Raw genomic sequence first — 16,642 nt, 5'->3', positions numbered from 1 at the left:
ACTTATAAAAAATATTGGGGGGGCCCGGGAAAGCTCATGAATAATAAATAAGCTCATGAATATGCAAATAAAGTGGCGCCGCCTCCTCGTGAGCGAATAGGGGAGAGCGTGCTGCGCCTATTAATCAGCTCCAAAGGAAATTGGGTGGAGCTTTTGCTCGGGAGGGAGGGCAGGAGGCATGCAGCCCGCCCCTCCCTGTGCATTTTGGGCTGGGGGAGGGGCGGCAATGGCGCTCTGCTGGAGGGGCGCCGGAGATTATTGGGGGGGCGGAGCCCCCCCAAACGAACTTTTGAGGGGGCTCGGGCCCCCTCAAGCCCCATGGAGTCGGCGCCTATGTACGTGACACACACCTTACTGTCACACCTGCTACCTGAGACAGCCACCTTCTTCTGCCTGATTGTAGGCGTGGTTCCGCAAGTTCTTCACATCATGTTCAACCAAGGAGTCCAAATTATTGTTTTGTTTTTCTTTGTTTTGTTTCAGCATAGCTGTCCTTGGATGATGATAATGAAGAAGGAGGAGGAGGAGAATGAGATTTTAGGGATCAGGTTTCTTAGGACGTCTCACCTTAGACACGGAAACTTACATTTGCTATTGCATAGCGGTGATTAAGACATGGAACTGCCTTATACCAAGGCAAGCCAGTGTCCCATTCAGCCCAATATTGTCTATTCCACGGATGGGAAACTTGTGGTCTCCAGTTGTTGCTGGAATACAACTCCCATCAGCACCAGCCAGCATGGTTAAGTGTCAAGGATGATTGGAGTTGTGGAGATGTAGTCTAACATCTGTAGGGTGTTCCCCACCCCTGTAGAGAAGTCTGTTTTCAAACACCAACTAGTCTCCCTTTGTATTCTAGGCATTTGTTCAACATGTGACAAGGGTATATCACACAAGCTGGCCTTCCTCTCTTCCGTCTGTAGATTTGCTGCTGTTGACCTCCATACATCATGCCAAAGGTGAGAAAAGGCTCTACAGGTACAACCAGATTTATTGATTGCACACATACGTAGTTAGAATCACAGAATTGCAGAGTTGGAAGGGACTGTGAAGGTCATCTAGTTGCCATATGCAAGTCCTCTTTCTTGCCATGAGCCTAACATGCAGAGCCAATTGGATGGAGGAGATGGGTGGCCAAAAATGAAATTTGTATTTGGTTTGGTCGCACTTGGTGCAGCAAGATCTGAAGCTGCACCAAAGGCTGTAACGATAGAGATGCATCAATGCTCCACACTTGAAAATATGCCTGCCATTGTTCAGTTTTGCCTGTAGCATGTCATGCAGTCACATCAACGTTTGCTGCTTGTTGTGTTTTAACTTGGAAAAAGAGTCGCACTTAGCGTTAACCAGGTCTTCCCAACTAGCTTGTTTCAGGATTCAAGCTTCCTTTCCCCCCTTCCTTCCTTTCTTTCATGTTTACCCTGAAGCATAGCAATTGTACCCCCATCAGACCTCATTTGCAGAGCACATGCTCAGTGATGCTGTTACTTTATGAAAAGCAGTTGTGACCACTGGTATGTTCCCTAACACCTGAACAACATGTCCCTAGGCAAATTTGCTTGGAAATAAGTCTCTTTGTTTTCAGCAGGACTTATTCTGAAATAATGGTCCTTATGGTGCTAGCTCTAGACTCTTGGGGGGCCCTTGGGCATGGCACCTTCAGTCGGTCCCCCTAGCTTGGGAAAGCAGGCCATGCACTCTGAGGCTGTATCTGATCTCCTCGGATATTCAGTGCAAAGTTCAAATAGTAGCACTGTTAGGGTGTTGAGCCATCTGCTGGTCTTGGGACCCTGGCATAGTGAAGTTGAGTGGGTGAGTTGGGTGAAGAAGGCTTTCACAAGTTAAGAATGCTAACGATCTGGATCAGATTATGTACATTAATAAAGTTATGGCCTCTGGTTCAAACCATTTACTGTGCCTTCGCTCCAAGGACATGGGGGTAAAGACTCCACCAAGTGGTGATTTAAGGATGCATCATTTAAATGTGGTGAAGGATTTAGCCTTTGGTATGCTCTCATTGCCTTTAAGTAGAGGAGCTGAATGCAAGTGTGAGCTACTCACTGACTACAGAACAGATGTTTCAGTGTTCAGACTAACAGGAAGCTACCAGCAGGTGCCTGGTTTTGTTTTTCGCCGAAGAGTCATTGTGCTGAGGGATGCTGTAGGTCTCTTTACAATGACAAACAGTCCGCGCCTTTTGCAAGAGGCAAAATTGTTAGCAGAAAGAACAGAACTATGTCTTGCAGTAGTTTTACTTTCTCATCGGTAAATACAAGGCTGTGGTGAAAGATCTGTGGTGGTATATTTCTCTGTTCCAAGGGGGTATTTACAGTGCAGTTCTCTAAATATTAACTCAGAAGTGAGTCCAAGGGGACTTACTTCCAGGTAAGTTGGTACAGGATAGCAGCTTTAGTCTTTCAAGTCTTTCCTCTCCTTGACATCCCTACTGTAAATACTGCCCAGAAAGCAACAGAAACACTGCCAGATTCTGTCTGGATAAAAAAGAAATTTTTCATTTTTTGGATTTATTCATCAGTTCTGCATTACTCTACATCATTTCAAAATCTGTTCAGTTTGCATAGATAGCATGTTCTTATATTGTACATATTTTTCCTATTAAATTCAGTATATATACCTCTACCGTAGGTGGTTATATTTATTTTTTGCATTGCTTCACAATACTATAAATGCAAGGAACTGTTATTCTGGTATGTCGTAGCTGATAAGATTATTTTTGTTAGGTGATTAATGAAGTTACAATTTTAGTAGTTACTGGAGGAGGGTTACATAGGCAATGGCTGATGTCGGTGGTGGTGATTGACATTTGTTTTCTTAAGGACAGCATAGTTCAGGGTTTTTGTTTGTTTGCTTTTGTGCAATTCGCCTGATACCATACATTCAGCTCAAGCAGCCGTCTGAAACAAATATCAGATAGGGTTGCCATAATTCAAACAGTGAAAATCGGGACAGAGCTTTTTTCTCTTTTTTGCCCTCCAGATGTTTGGGGGGGTGGCCAATTTTTTTGGGCTTTTTTGAACTATTTTATGGAAAATAGACAAAATCGGAACTGCCAACATGGGCTACCATACGTCCGGATCCCCCCCCCCCCCGGATATTTGCCCAATATCGGCCAGGACACTGCTGCCAACTGCAGTGTTACGGATATGACCCAGAAATTCCAGACGTATGGCAACCCTATATAAGAAAACAGTTTTCTGCCCTAAATCTTTAGCCAATGTGGTGCCCTCTGGATGTTATTGAACTACAGCTCCCATCATCCTTGTGCACTGGCAATACTGGATGGGGCTGATGGGAATTGTAGTTCAACAATATCTGGAGGTCACCATGTTGGGTATCCCTGGTGCATTGTATATTACTATTTCATGGCCAGAATTATTGTTTTCTTACTGACTACATTGACAATACTGATATAAGTGGGTGAGCTATGCATGGCTTGCATTGGATTGGCCAGGAAACAAGCTGTTGCTCCCTAATTCAGATGTGTGAGCAATTTGGCCTGGCCAAAAGCTCCCAGAGACCTCAAACACCATCCCATTTTACTTATTGGTCAGGCTTAAGGCATTCTGTTATTGACTACATCCTTGTCTCCCAAGAACTCTTTGATGAATATATTGAATTCACTGTAGATATAAGAACCGAAAGTAACCATCTCCCTCTAAATCTTAAAAGGACTGAATTTTGGGAACCCTCTAGATGTGGGCTCACCCCACAGACCTCTGATCCTAATGTTCTACAACAAATAGGCAGATCCAGAATCAAATGGTCCCCTTATGTTAATAACAATTTCAGCATTTGGACACAATCAATGGAAGGTCAACTCCTCTGGGCTGATCTGACCTCCAACGATACTGAAGAGCCCTCCCCAACTGGCCATTATAACACATTAATCCGAAAACTCCAACCGCTATTGTCAAGACTCGGGAGATCTAGCCACAATGCGTCCCCTACCAACAAAAAATGGTTTGACCGCGAATGCATCCAGGCAAAACTTATACTCAGGGAATGCTTTAAGGTCTTCCAGCAAAATCCTAACCCTATCACTAAATTAGAGTTACAACTTAAAAAAAAGAACTACAAAGAGTTACTAAAAACCAAAAAAAGAACCGCAGACTCTCTCACCTGGCAGGCCCTCATAAAAGCGTCAATAGAAAAAGACAATACCAACTTCTGGAAAATTATTTCCAGCCAAACCAAAGCTCCTAACGAGGGCACAATAATCCCTGCAAACTCATGGGAAGAGCACTATAAAGTGCTGTTTAGAGAACATCGACCTTCTGCGCTGCTTAACATCCCCTTAGACAATGATACATCATGGCCCCCAACATCTGAAACTGAAATCACTTCGTTAATTCTACAAATGAAATCTGGCAAAGCCCCAGGAAGTGATTTCATTGTTGCTGAACTTCTGAAAGCGCAAATAAACTGGTGGGCCCCGGTTCTTGCAAATCTATTTTCATATATAGATAAGACAACTGAAATCCCTAAAGATTGGGGACTGGCTATAATTGTGCCTATATTTAAAAAGGGTAACCCCTCTGACCCATCTAATTATAGACCAATTAGTCTTCTGAATGTGATCTGCAAACTTTATACAAAACATCTATGCCTAAAATTATGTGAATGGTTAGATCATAATGATTTACTAGAAATTGAACAAGCAGGGTTTACATCTGGACGTTCCACTATTGATCACTGCTTAGTGTTAGATTATTTTGTCTATAAGTATGTGAAACATTGGAAAAAGTCACTGTATGCAGCCTTTGTGGACCTAAAGGCAGCATTTGATTCTGTATCCAGGGGTAGGCTTTGGGCCAAATTGGCCAATATGGGTATTAACAGAAGGTTATTACTTCTGATGATTAAGCTTCATGAGAACAACACCCTCCAGATAAGACTTGCACAGGACGGCAGACTCTCTAGAGAAATCCCAGTCCAAAGAGGAGTTAGACAAGGATGCCTATTAGCCCCATTTTTATTTAACATCTATGTTAACTCCCTGGTCACATGCTGCCGTGAAATCGAAACCCACCCCCCCGTGTTCTCTAACGGCAGAAAAGTACCAGTTTTAATGTATGCGGATGACGCTGTTCTTCTCTCTCAAACCAAAGTGGGTCTGAAACGTGCCTTAGGAAAGTTTAGTGACCAATGTAACACTGAACTGTTAACAATTAACTTTGCCAAAACCAAAATTGTACATTTTAACCGCTCCTTCAGGAAAGATAATTGGAGCGTAAAGGGAAACGCCATTGAACAGACTAAGACCTTCCAATACTTAGGCATTACTTTCTCTTACAATGCCAAATTGTCAACACACCTGACCACATCAGCTATATCAGCAGGAAGAAGTGCAAATGCCATCCTTAGATTATTCAGAAGGAAAGGAGCTGGCTTTCTACCGATGGCCCTAAAAGTTTTTCAGGCAAAATCTTTAGCCCAACTCCTATATGGCACTCAAATTAGCCCCTCTGTCAACCTTAAGACCCTTGAAACAGTACAATCAAAATTCTTAAGATCACTATTTGCCACCCCAAAGTGTACACCTAATGCAGTCTTAAGGCAAGAGGCAGGACTACCCAGAGTGGAATTAAAAGTCTGGGAGCAAGCAATATCCCTCTGGCTGAAAATCCATTACAATCCTAAGGGACTGTTACCTTGCTTCCTGGCCGCAGTTCCCTATCCTCCTTGGCTTATGCAAATAACTAACAAGATCAAACAAATTGGCCTAAACCCTGAAAATCTCTTTCTTGGAACTCAGAACAAGGCAAAGGCAATTATCACTCAGAGACTTTACGATGTCGAATTACAACAAGAAGACGCCCTACTCCCGGAGACATATAGATGTTTAAAAGCTTGGCCTAACTTTGCAGCTGCCCCTTATTTAACTAACATCACTAACGAAGCTTATAGATGGGCTTTCTCCAGAGCCCGCTTTGAGACAATGCCCTCAGCAGTGCTGTACGGCAAATTCACGCGGGTACCGATGCATGCACGTCTCTGCCCCTGTATGTCTGATAGGGTAGAATCTGTTACACACATCCTTCTGTCCTGCAGATTTTATAGTGAAGAGCGAGCTCGACTTATCTTGCCGCTTTTGTCAAAATTCGTACCCCTACGGCTGTTGCTCCCTAATTCAGATGTGTGAGCAATTTGGCCTGGCCAAAAGCTCCCAGAGACCTCAAACACCATCCCATCCTGATCTCCCAAGCCCCCTTTACCTGGCCGCTGCAGTAAACAGCAAAGAGGGGAGGTCTCTCTCTACCTCTTCCACCTGGTGCCTGATACGCTGCAGAACGGTGTGCCAAGAGAACCAAAGGTTCTTGTCACCCCTGGGAAATGTAGTTTTCCTCAAGCACTACAGTGTCCTTCTGCCTTGGCATGCTGTCCTAAACGGAGAGGGAGAGACTTCTGTCTTTCTTTTCCTCACAGATGCTTGTCACCAGCAGCCAAACCAGCCAGGTACCGTAAGTGGGAGATAAGAGAATGAATGGTTTGGAGCAGGGGTCAGCAAATCTTTTCAGCAGGGGGCTGGTCCACTGTCCTTCAGACCTTGGGGGGGACTATATTTTTGGGGGGGAAATGAACAAATTCCTATGCCCCACAAATAAACCAAAGATGCATTTTAAATAAAAGCACACATTCTACTCCTGTAAAAACACCAGGCAGGCCCCACAAATAACCCAGAGGTGCATTTTAAATAAAAGGACACATTCTACTCATGTAAAAACACATGGATTCCTGGACCATCCGTGGGCCAGATTTAGAAGGTGATTGGGCTGGATCTGGGCCTTAGTTTGCCTACCCATAGTTTGGAGGGAAGGAGGGTTGGGAATTACTAGTTGGGAAGCGGCTTGGATAAGAATTATCACAATTTAATCCAAGATTTGGAGGTCCCAATATTCGCCATTTCTGTTGAATAAACATTATAACCCCCCCCCCCAAAAAAAACCCTCATATTCAGGCTAAGGAAGTACAAATTTTGCCAATATCTTAATTCACTTCCAATGTAAACATATGGTCTGTACCTTCTTCATGACCTTGCCAAACGCTTATCTTCTACCTTTCATCTGTCCCCATATCCCTAGTGCAGACTACCACGCTCTCTCAACACATTACCTTTATTCACTTCCAAGGTCTCCCACCTCATTCTTCCTAACTTCCTCTTATTCTTAGAGCATTCGTCCAGTGCCCTTTTCACGCTAGTACCCTTTCAAGTGTTCATATCCATGTTCCTACTAAAACAGCAGCAATGCAACACCCCCAGTGCTTCAGTTCCGTTTTGGTTTCTAAAACTGTAAAACTGGACATGAATGGCATTTATAGTAAGTTCAGGGTCAAACAGCACATTACGGGGGAGAACTGGGATCGTATCATGCCGGGGGGGGGGGGGGGAATGCAAAGGTATATCTTTTTACCCAGGCTTTTTTGGATAGGGGGTGTTAATAGTTGCTTATTTCCTGCAGATAATTTTATTCATTGGTTGCTGTTTTAACTGCACAACTATATTTTGATTTTTTGTGTGATGTAATCTGCGCTGGGGCCTTTTTATGCATGTGAGGTGATAAATGTGCTAAATAAATGAAAAGTAAATAAATAATAGTGGCTGACCATTTTGAAATTTTCCTGCTGGAAAATTCAGTGTCCTGGTTTCACAGTGGTCAATCCATAGAAAACCTACAAGGAGAATCTGAGTGCGACAGGGCTCCCCCTACTTGTGATTGACAACTGATATTCACAGGCATAATGCTTCAGATATTGGGAAATAGTGCACAGCTATCCTGGCTAGCATAGAAACAGCATATCAGTAGCGTCTAGCTGGATTGATTTGCATTAGGGAATTGGTAGTTAACCCTCCATGCATCTTAGACCAAAACCAAATTGCCTCCAGTTTTGCTTCCAAATAAATAAACAAAGATGTTGGAAGATATAATAATGGATATTCTAAACCACATCTGTTCCAGCCCTCGCTGAATAATCTCCTGTCTCTCTCTCTCTCTCTCTCTCTCTCTCTCTCTCTCTCTCTCTCTCTCTCTCTCCCTCCCTCCCTCCCTCCCCCTTTGATGCATCTGTTGATCACTGTTTTCTCAAGTTAGTGAGGTATAACTGCTTTCAACTGTGTAAACCAGCCTTCTCCAACCTAGAGATATTTTGAACCCCCATGATTCCTGACCACTGGCCATGCTGGCTGAGTCTGATTGGAGTTGTAGTAGAGCAAAACCTGGAGGGCATCAAGTTGGGTAAGCATCATGGTGCGAAGCATCACGATGGTACTGTGCAAGTAAAGAGATGGGCAAGAAGAAAGACAGACTAAACTCAAGCATTCAATTTCTTACCAGACCAGCTAAGTGGTAACTGAAAGTTTCTTAACTGTGAGAAATGAATGCTCTTATCTGTTAATATTGTGTGTACAACTGAAGCCATCTATAAAAGTGCAACCTAGCACCAAATGTGGAGGAACCTAACCAAGCCTGCTTCAGGTCTGAAATAAGCCTAAGGGCAGTAGTGGCTTGTGCTGCATATATTTTAAAACATGCAAGTCAAAAGGCAAGACTAGAGCCGCTGCATCCCATTTGTTGCTACACAAGAGAGAAATGCCACTTTCTGCAACTCCTGAGCAGCGTACATTTGTGTGAACGTAGTGATATAAGCTCGCGTTTGCTCTGTTGGCCCATGCCTATGTGCAGCAGAGCACAGGCGCGAACTCTTAGGCAGCTAAAGGCACGCTAGCTAGTCTACATTCTGATCTCAGTCCCTGGGGCTGGCAATCTCTGTGAATGACACTCTGTGTTTATTTGAAAGCAGCACTCGGTAAATATTGAATTGTGCTAGTCTATCATCAACACAGGTGTTGTTTTTTCTGTAAATACCAAAACGCTGCAGTGACTGCTTACTCTTTCATATGACTCACTCTTTGCAAGCCGTCCCAAGGTGCTTCTTCAGCAAACTCTGAATCATAGCTAGGAAACATGTGAAATGGCTCCATGCTGGAAGAGTCTTGGAGATGCGAGGAGATTCACTGAAGAAAAGGGAAGGAAGGATTCAAGTCCATAGCATCAGGCATTTTGGAAAAAGAGGCAGTGGCAAGTGACATGAACACTGTCTTTTTCTTAGAAGGTGGAAGCTGTCCACCCACAACTCTTCTTCAGCAAGGTGTGGTTTTATAAAACACCGCCAGAGTTTTAGAAACACACCATTCCTAATAAAATAGGAGGATGATTTACTTTCTGGAAGCTCGACTTTCTCCACTAGCGCCAACCCTGTGTGATGATTTTTGGCTTTTTTACTTGCTAGCTGAAGCCCAGATTCATAAAATGTCTGAAGCAACCAAATGGTTCTAAATAACACCACCTGCCTCTATGTCCCAGTTTCAGAAGTTTGTCCCCAGGCTAGGTTTACAGAGGAATCTTCACCATGTTAACTCAGAAAGAAGTTGCACTGTGCTCAGTGCCTTATTCCCAGGTGTACGCAGCCCAAATTAGAAGAGTAAATAACAAATATATTCATCTTCATTGCACAACAATCCATGGTGTTTTTCTTTACTTAGTGATGGGTATTGCTGAATGACAACTCCCATCACCCTTATGACTGATCGTACTGGAGTTGATGGGAATTGGCTGGGGTTGATGGGAGTTGGAGGCCATAGGTTCCTCACCCTGGACTTACAGGCTAAGGACTAACCTATGAATACCTTCAACCTAGATCTAAGTTGATCCACTGCTACTCAAAGATGCTTGCATTCTAACTATCACTCACCCCACCCAGCTCCATCAAGTGTGCAGCAGTACAGACCTCTGTGATTCATTCAAAAAATCCTCAGCACAGGTCAAAGAGCCCTTTAACCCTGTTTGTCCTGGAAACACAATCACTGGGTTTGTTTGTCCGCAGAACCTCTGCAACGCACTTCTTTCTTTTCTAGATAACTCTCCCACACAACACAGCAAATGACTTAATCTTATATTTGGACATATTTCTTAACAAGCCTTGTTGTAGTATCCACCAAGGGAGGGTAAGGGATGAGGGAGAAATTGGATTTGGTTCACACCTAAAGATGAATCTATCAAATTTGCACTTTCTGAAACAATAGGAGAACCAAAACACAACCATCCACCCAAATTTGTGCTCATCCAAATTTTGCAACGCAATTCTCCAATGTTTACAAAAATGCATATATTAAGGGGAAGTGTGCATAAACATGAATATATTAGTGAGAACAAAATATAAATATGCGTCATATTAGGAAAATTGCTGGCAAAATTCTGTACCTTAGTCAAAATGGTGTACATAAATGTGCCTATTAGGAAAAGTTGACATAAAATGCTGATGAATTTTTAGGAGGACTTTTTTTAAATTCTGCAAATTGCTGCAGAAATGTGGAGAACTGAATTTAAGATTGGAAAAATAATAAATGGACAATACTGAAATTGACTGATCCTTCCACCGCAGTCTTCTGTCAAGTATCTGTTGAAACAGCTAGCTACCGACAAATATTTGTACCACAATTAAGCAGCAATTTCTCTTTCTTGCATCCTGTAGTCTATGCCCCGCATTCACCCACTGTGGCAAGTGTGATACTTCTTGTGGCTTCCTCAAGAAGTCTGCTGCTCAAGAAGTCTGTGCAGAAAGCAATAACCTGAGCAGGACTTTCCTTCAAGACCATTGTTCAAGGACAATAGGTGCAGGGCAAAGGACTAGCTCAGTGGTCCCACCTGTGTAGTAACTTCATGCGCAAGATACCAGAGCAGCATGAGGAGGAACCATAGGGAAGCAGATCTCACACCACTAAAATTATGATTAGATTTTAGTTTTCGGAGAAACTATGCCTGTAAGATTATCACACAGTTACATCAAGGAGTTGGGGCTGTTAAAGAAAAAAAGTGTGGTTACAAAGAAGGTGAATATCACTTGTAGAAAACTGTACTCATAATGTGAAAATATTTATTACCTATAGCCATAATTTCATAAAATCAATGAACATGTCATGTGATACAGTATGTGCAAGATGGATTTGCCTTTGAGTCATGGATATCTGAAGTAGCCATTGCATCAGATATAGGTGTACATTTGTTTGTAGCTTACAAGAGAATTATAATTCTGACACTATAGTTAACATCACTGGACATGATGAACTGTACATCCTTAGGTTTGGAGACAGACATATCTATTGTGAACTACCCTGGGATCTTTGGATGAAGGGCAGTATACAAATTTTAATAATAATAATAATAATAATAATAATAATAATAATAATATCATTTCTTAGCCTAATGCTGAATGTTATGTTAAGTGGCGTTAGTTTGCTAACATTTACAGAACATTAAGAGTATTTTTCACGTACTGTACGTTGTCTTTGCCAGCAATATACTGCTTCTGTGTTCTTCAATTACACACAGACGAAATCTACCAAATCCTATAATGTACTCAAACTGTATCTAATGTACTTACATCCATGCACAATACCGTGCACAACAGAAAGATTTCATGTTGTTTGCATTTCATAAGGATGAACGAATCAATAGGAAAAGAGATTTGATAAATCATTAGCAAAGTATGAGATAGATTAGAAGGTGCGAGGGCATTAATAAATCATGCATTTCAAGCAAGTTGCTCTTCTTGGTGGAATGCCTGAAAGCAAAGCATGCAAGGATGAAACTCAAACTAAAAGGGGAATGGGTTGAAAATCACAGTGGCTTCCCCCAAAAGCAGTTTGCTATAGATGTATAAGTTTATACGTAACATAGAAATTGTTGGCTGGCCTGGCCTTGACCATAAGACAGCGGCACTTATATTGCACAAAACAAGCTGCTTTGCAGTTTTCCAAGCTGTTAATACATTTTCCAGGGGGCCATGGGTGGGAAGTAAGGTACTGAGCACAAAATCATCACAGCAGAAATTCTTGGAATTGAGAACACAAAAAAGGCAGCAATATCATCAGTTGTTTTGCAATTATAAAGGAAACAAGCCAGTGACACAATTATGATGGCCATAACTCTGAGTCTTCCAAATCCAGTGTCTCTGCTGCGCATGCAGGAACAGGACCCTTAGAGGCAGCTTCTAAACTTGCTCCCCATTTGTTCACATGAGCATTCTGAAATACAAGATACGAAACCTCCCCAAGGTCAATGGACACACACATGAGCCCATCTGATTGGGGTGACCAGTTGATTCATGGACTATTTTTATAAACACAATAAATAAATAAATACTTAGTAAGAATTAATTGTAATTAGTGAATTTCAGTCCCCTTTCTTGGTACAGGCACTGCCAAAGTGATCAAAAGCTTTCAAAAGAGGGTTTTGATCCCAAATGCTTACTTTTGTACCAGCCGATTTTCCTTGAAACCTCGCTTTGCTAAATCTTTGGTGGAAATGTGGTTTATCAGGCATGTGGCTTGGTTACGATGCGGCACACCTACTGCTTCATAGGCTAATAAGCAAGACTGCTCGGAAGTTTGATATATTATGAAGATTTAACGTGGAGAAATTTTTGGCTTGGTTTCAACCGCTGCATTTCTTTCCCAGATATGCTCCTCCATGTTTAGATGTACACTTAAAATATTAAAGTATGGATGTGGCAAACAGACAAATGTATCGTACAAATAACACCTGTCGGAGAGACAGGATTGGCTGAGTCTCCATGTTGAGTCAATGCTCAGTGACAAACCCAGGGTTTCGTCTTGTATTATGTGCAATGGTTCTTCAGCTCAGATGCATGTTAGCAATGCTTCTTTTATTCTAACACTATAGTGTGGACCCGCATTTGCGATGGAAATATTTTGAAGTTTGATCATGTGGAACTAAACAGCCTATTATGTAATGTGCTTATTTTGGGGGGGGGGAAGCCTCCCTCTGGGTACTGCGAGGACTTGTTTCCATGGACCAGCATCAGTGGGCATTTAATTGGAAAGCTTGCAAATATCAGATAGGCTTAGGATTTAAATATGTGACGTGATTAATTAAGAAAGATGTTAAGTGATTAAGTTAACTTTATAAGAACATTAGTTTTGGAAAACTGTTGAAATGATACACACTGAAATTCAACCAGGGGGATATGGGGAAGTCACTTAACAATATTACAAAGATTGGCTTAAATAGGCTGAGATGTTTGTTTGTGTATTTGTTTGTTTGTTTTTAAAAAAAATATTGGAAAATTAATAAAAAAAATTGGGGGGGGGGAGCATCAGTGGGCATTTACACAGGGCCCATAGCCCAGCAGAGGCCCCAGTGGCAACTGTTTCCTGGGCTTGCTCCATTGATGAAGGAGACTCAGGCAGGTGTTGCAGGGGTGAGCCACCCCAGGTGTCTTCGCTGAGGGGGTGACATTTGGCACGCCGCCCACCCGCAACTCCAAAGCCTACCCTGAGGTGGCGGGGGGAGGGGGGAGCTGTGCCGCATTCCCCCCTTCCCCCTTCGTTTTGACAGCTGGGGGAGGCTTGGAAGTCATGGGCGGCGCACCAAATGTCCGCCATTGGCATCTCCCTCTGCCCCCATGGGTGGCTCGCTCCGCCCCCAGCTGCAGGGCGCTCTGTGCACTCGAGCGGCTATCCCGCACCTGGGAGGGCACCCTCTGTGCCTCGCTTCCCCTTGGGAGCGCGGGCATACGCTCCACCTCTGGACTTTCTAGGAAATGGCCTGCACTTTCCTGGTCTACATCCAAGCACTTTTTTCTTTCTTTCCCCAGGAAAACCCACTCTTTACAGCTGAATTGGAGCAAATGGCAATTTGGGTTTTCCTGCCGATTGCAGTTTGCTCCACTTCAACAGGCAAAGTGGGCTTGCTTGTGGATATTGGCAGGGCAAAGAGAAGAGTGCTCAGGCACAGACCTGAAAAGCTTGAACCTGTGTCCTTTCTGAGAGAGGGGACCCCCCCCCCTTGCAGGGTGTCTGCCTCGCTCAAGGGCCCTCTGAAAACTGGAAATGAGGCTGGTTGCTTCCTGTTCTGTGTGAAGTCTAACAGAACAAGATAGCACAAAGAGTTCGTGTGCCAGGCTTTAAATGATCAGATCTGCACTGAATTCAATGGGTGAGATTTAAGAGGGATGGCTGGGCAAATACTAGGATGAACGTTAGTTATTCCTCAGAATTAATCAGGAAAGGAAGCCAACCAAGGCTGCAATAAGCCTCATGGCACTTTCTTCAGAAGATGCCGGAGTAGTCCGATGGGTTAAATATGCCATCTGAAAGACCAATCTGAGGTTCACATCCTGGGAAAATCACATTTCCAACAGTGTTGCATCCCCCTCCCCGCCCCCCGCCCCACAGCATATTTAGCCTGCAAATTAGTAATGGCAATGCATGCAACAAAAATATGCTTTATCACTTTATGTAAACATTAGCTTTCTTCATGCAAAATGCCTACAAAACTGTGGCAATAAATTATTCTAATAGCATCATTTTACATTAGCTCAGTCACAGAAACTGTTATTCCAGATTCCATGATTATGCAGTAGAGAACATTTTCAAACCCTTGAAAGGTTTCCAGCATACATATTCCAAATCCCTGCTAATTTGATTTTATAAGGATTTAACTAAAAGAAGCTTATTCTTTGCTGCAGTTCCTTGTTCTCTTAATGATGGAAGAGAAGAGCCCAGTTCTGGGAGGTGGTCCCATCAGGATTGGAGCTTGGTTCTTGTGGGTGATTTTTATCTGGTGAGAGAGAAAAGAATTGTTACCTAATCGAAAGATGCGATAGCAATAGATCACAAAAAATGATTATTTTCAGTTTCCTTATTAGTTACACATCCAACAGCAATTTTGTTATAATTTCTTGTTCTTATTCTTGTTCACAATCTAGTTCTATTATATATTCTAGTTCACAAATAATGTTTGCTACTTTAAAAGAAGCAATTGAACAATGCTGTGTTAAAAAAATAGGGGAGGTGAATGAATGAATGAATGAATGACCATTGCCTAGGCAATTATCGGTGTATGGGGAAAAAATCACACTCATGGTTGGGCAGAATCGCAGTTATCAGACATAATTCTAATTATACAAATTAACATCATAAGGTGTTGTAAAAAACCATTTTCCTTTTTTAGATTTTACACACACACACACACACACACACCTGAATTATATTTATCTGCACAGTTGTAACTGATTATTGATCTGATTGACATAGTTTTTTTATTTAAAAAATAGTATTAAATACCTGCTTCATTTCATTTAGACAATCCATTTAATACTTAATTACTAAGGTCTTTAAGTGGTGTACAAGAAACTCAATACAATGAAAATAAAAAAATGAATTAAAAAAACCCATGAGTAAGTATAGCTATGTTGTAGGTATTTCTATCAGATCACAATCCTACTATATAATAGATGTTTATGTGTATTTTGATGAACTGGTTAGAGTGAAAGATTCTGGGCCATTTGGGCTGGGGAAGAGTATGTATGTACTTAATAGTGCTAACTTATTTTTAGTTGCTATTTTGTTACTACAGTGGTGCCTTGCAAGACGAAAATAATCCGTTCCACGAGTCTCTTTGTCTAGCGGTTTTTTTGTCTTGCGAAGCAACCCTATTAGCGGATTAGCGCTATTAGCGGCTATTAAAGGCTTAGCGGCTTAGCGGCTAAAAGGCTATTAGCGGCTTAGTGGCTTAGAAAAAGGGGGGGAGAGCGAAAAAAATCGCAAGACTCGCAAGACGTTTTCATCTTGCTTAGCAAGCCCATAGGGAAATTCGTCTTGCGAAGCGCATCGAAAAACGGAAAACCCTTTCGTCTAGCGCGTTTTTCGTCTTGCGAGGCATTTGTCTTGCGGGGCACCACTGTATTGTTTTGTAGATAATAAACGCTATGCTGATTCATTAATCGTAGAGTATGACTTATAACTGTGATGTTCAGCATCTTTTTTTTAGTTGTTTGTTTGTTAATAGTGTTTTATAGATCGCAGTTGCTTTATTGATGATTTGTTCATTTACATCACATGATATATGCTGCACTTGTTGGGGTTCCATTATGCTATTCATATTTATTGTTTGCAAGCCGATTTGGGATTCATCTGAATGGAAAGCAGCACAGAATACCAGTCAACCAACTAAAATTATAAAATGTCTTCAGTAGGCCCCAGAAGTTCAACAGGGATTGGGCACGTCTGACCTCAACTGGAAGGGAGGTCCATAAATTTGGTCCACAATACTGAACACTTGGCTTTTGATAGATACAAGCTGCATCAAAGCCAATGGGGAATGCTAGCAGATTTTCCAGAAGCTATCAAGGATCAGGCAGGGATATAAGGGACCAGGGGGTTCTGACCCAAGGAAATGTAAATACTGCATAAGGCTACATACCTGCTGCTGTGTTCATGGCTACACTGACTAGGGTAATGGGCCCATATTTTATCCTACCAACTACTGGATATAGGAGATAATTCCCTCCACAGCCTGCCGTTTCTGCCACCCCCTGTATGGCAGCTCTATGAGCAGAAGCCATTTCTACTATGCTTTGCTCTGCCGCTAGATGAGACTGATAATGATTTTTTTGTACGCATCACAAATTAAAAATAAGACACTTGATTACAGTAGCATGCCTTATTTATACTTCTCCTAATCGCATTGTTCATTGCTCTTAACGTGAACTTCAGTGCTGAATTTCAAAATAACCATTAGGAATTAAAGTCAAAAGCCAA

General features: G+C 42.2%; 1 protein-coding gene and 1 long non-coding RNA gene across 8 annotated transcripts in view; one reads left to right on the top strand and one right to left on the bottom strand.

The window, feature by feature from the left end:
- LOC309353886 overlaps positions 1 to 16,642 on the top strand; it is a 93,687-nt gene that overhangs the window by 36,430 nt on the left and 40,615 nt on the right. For both annotated transcript variants that reach the window (XR_014162115.1, XR_014162116.1), the window contains exon 2: positions 860 to 959. This is a non-coding gene — a long non-coding RNA (uncharacterized lncRNA). The remainder of the gene's footprint in view (positions 1 to 859; positions 960 to 16,642) is intronic.
- The window catches only part of DGKB (diacylglycerol kinase beta), a 269,619-nt gene continuing 266,844 nt past the window's right edge, over positions 13,868 to 16,642 (bottom strand). For all 6 annotated transcript variants that reach the window (XM_081883233.1, XM_081883235.1, XM_081883232.1 and 3 more), the window contains one exon: positions 13,868 to 14,660. In XM_081883233.1, coding sequence (XP_081739359.1) covers positions 14,553 to 14,660 — 108 coding nt within the window. In that variant the 3' untranslated portion in view covers positions 13,868 to 14,552. The remainder of the gene's footprint in view (positions 14,661 to 16,642) is intronic.

This window comes from Podarcis melisellensis, assembly GCF_964234715.1.
Source record: "Podarcis melisellensis genome assembly, chromosome: 12".
Taxonomy (NCBI): Eukaryota; Metazoa; Chordata; class Lepidosauria; order Squamata; family Lacertidae; genus Podarcis; species Podarcis melisellensis.
This window is presented reverse-complemented; position numbering and strand designations above follow the sequence as displayed.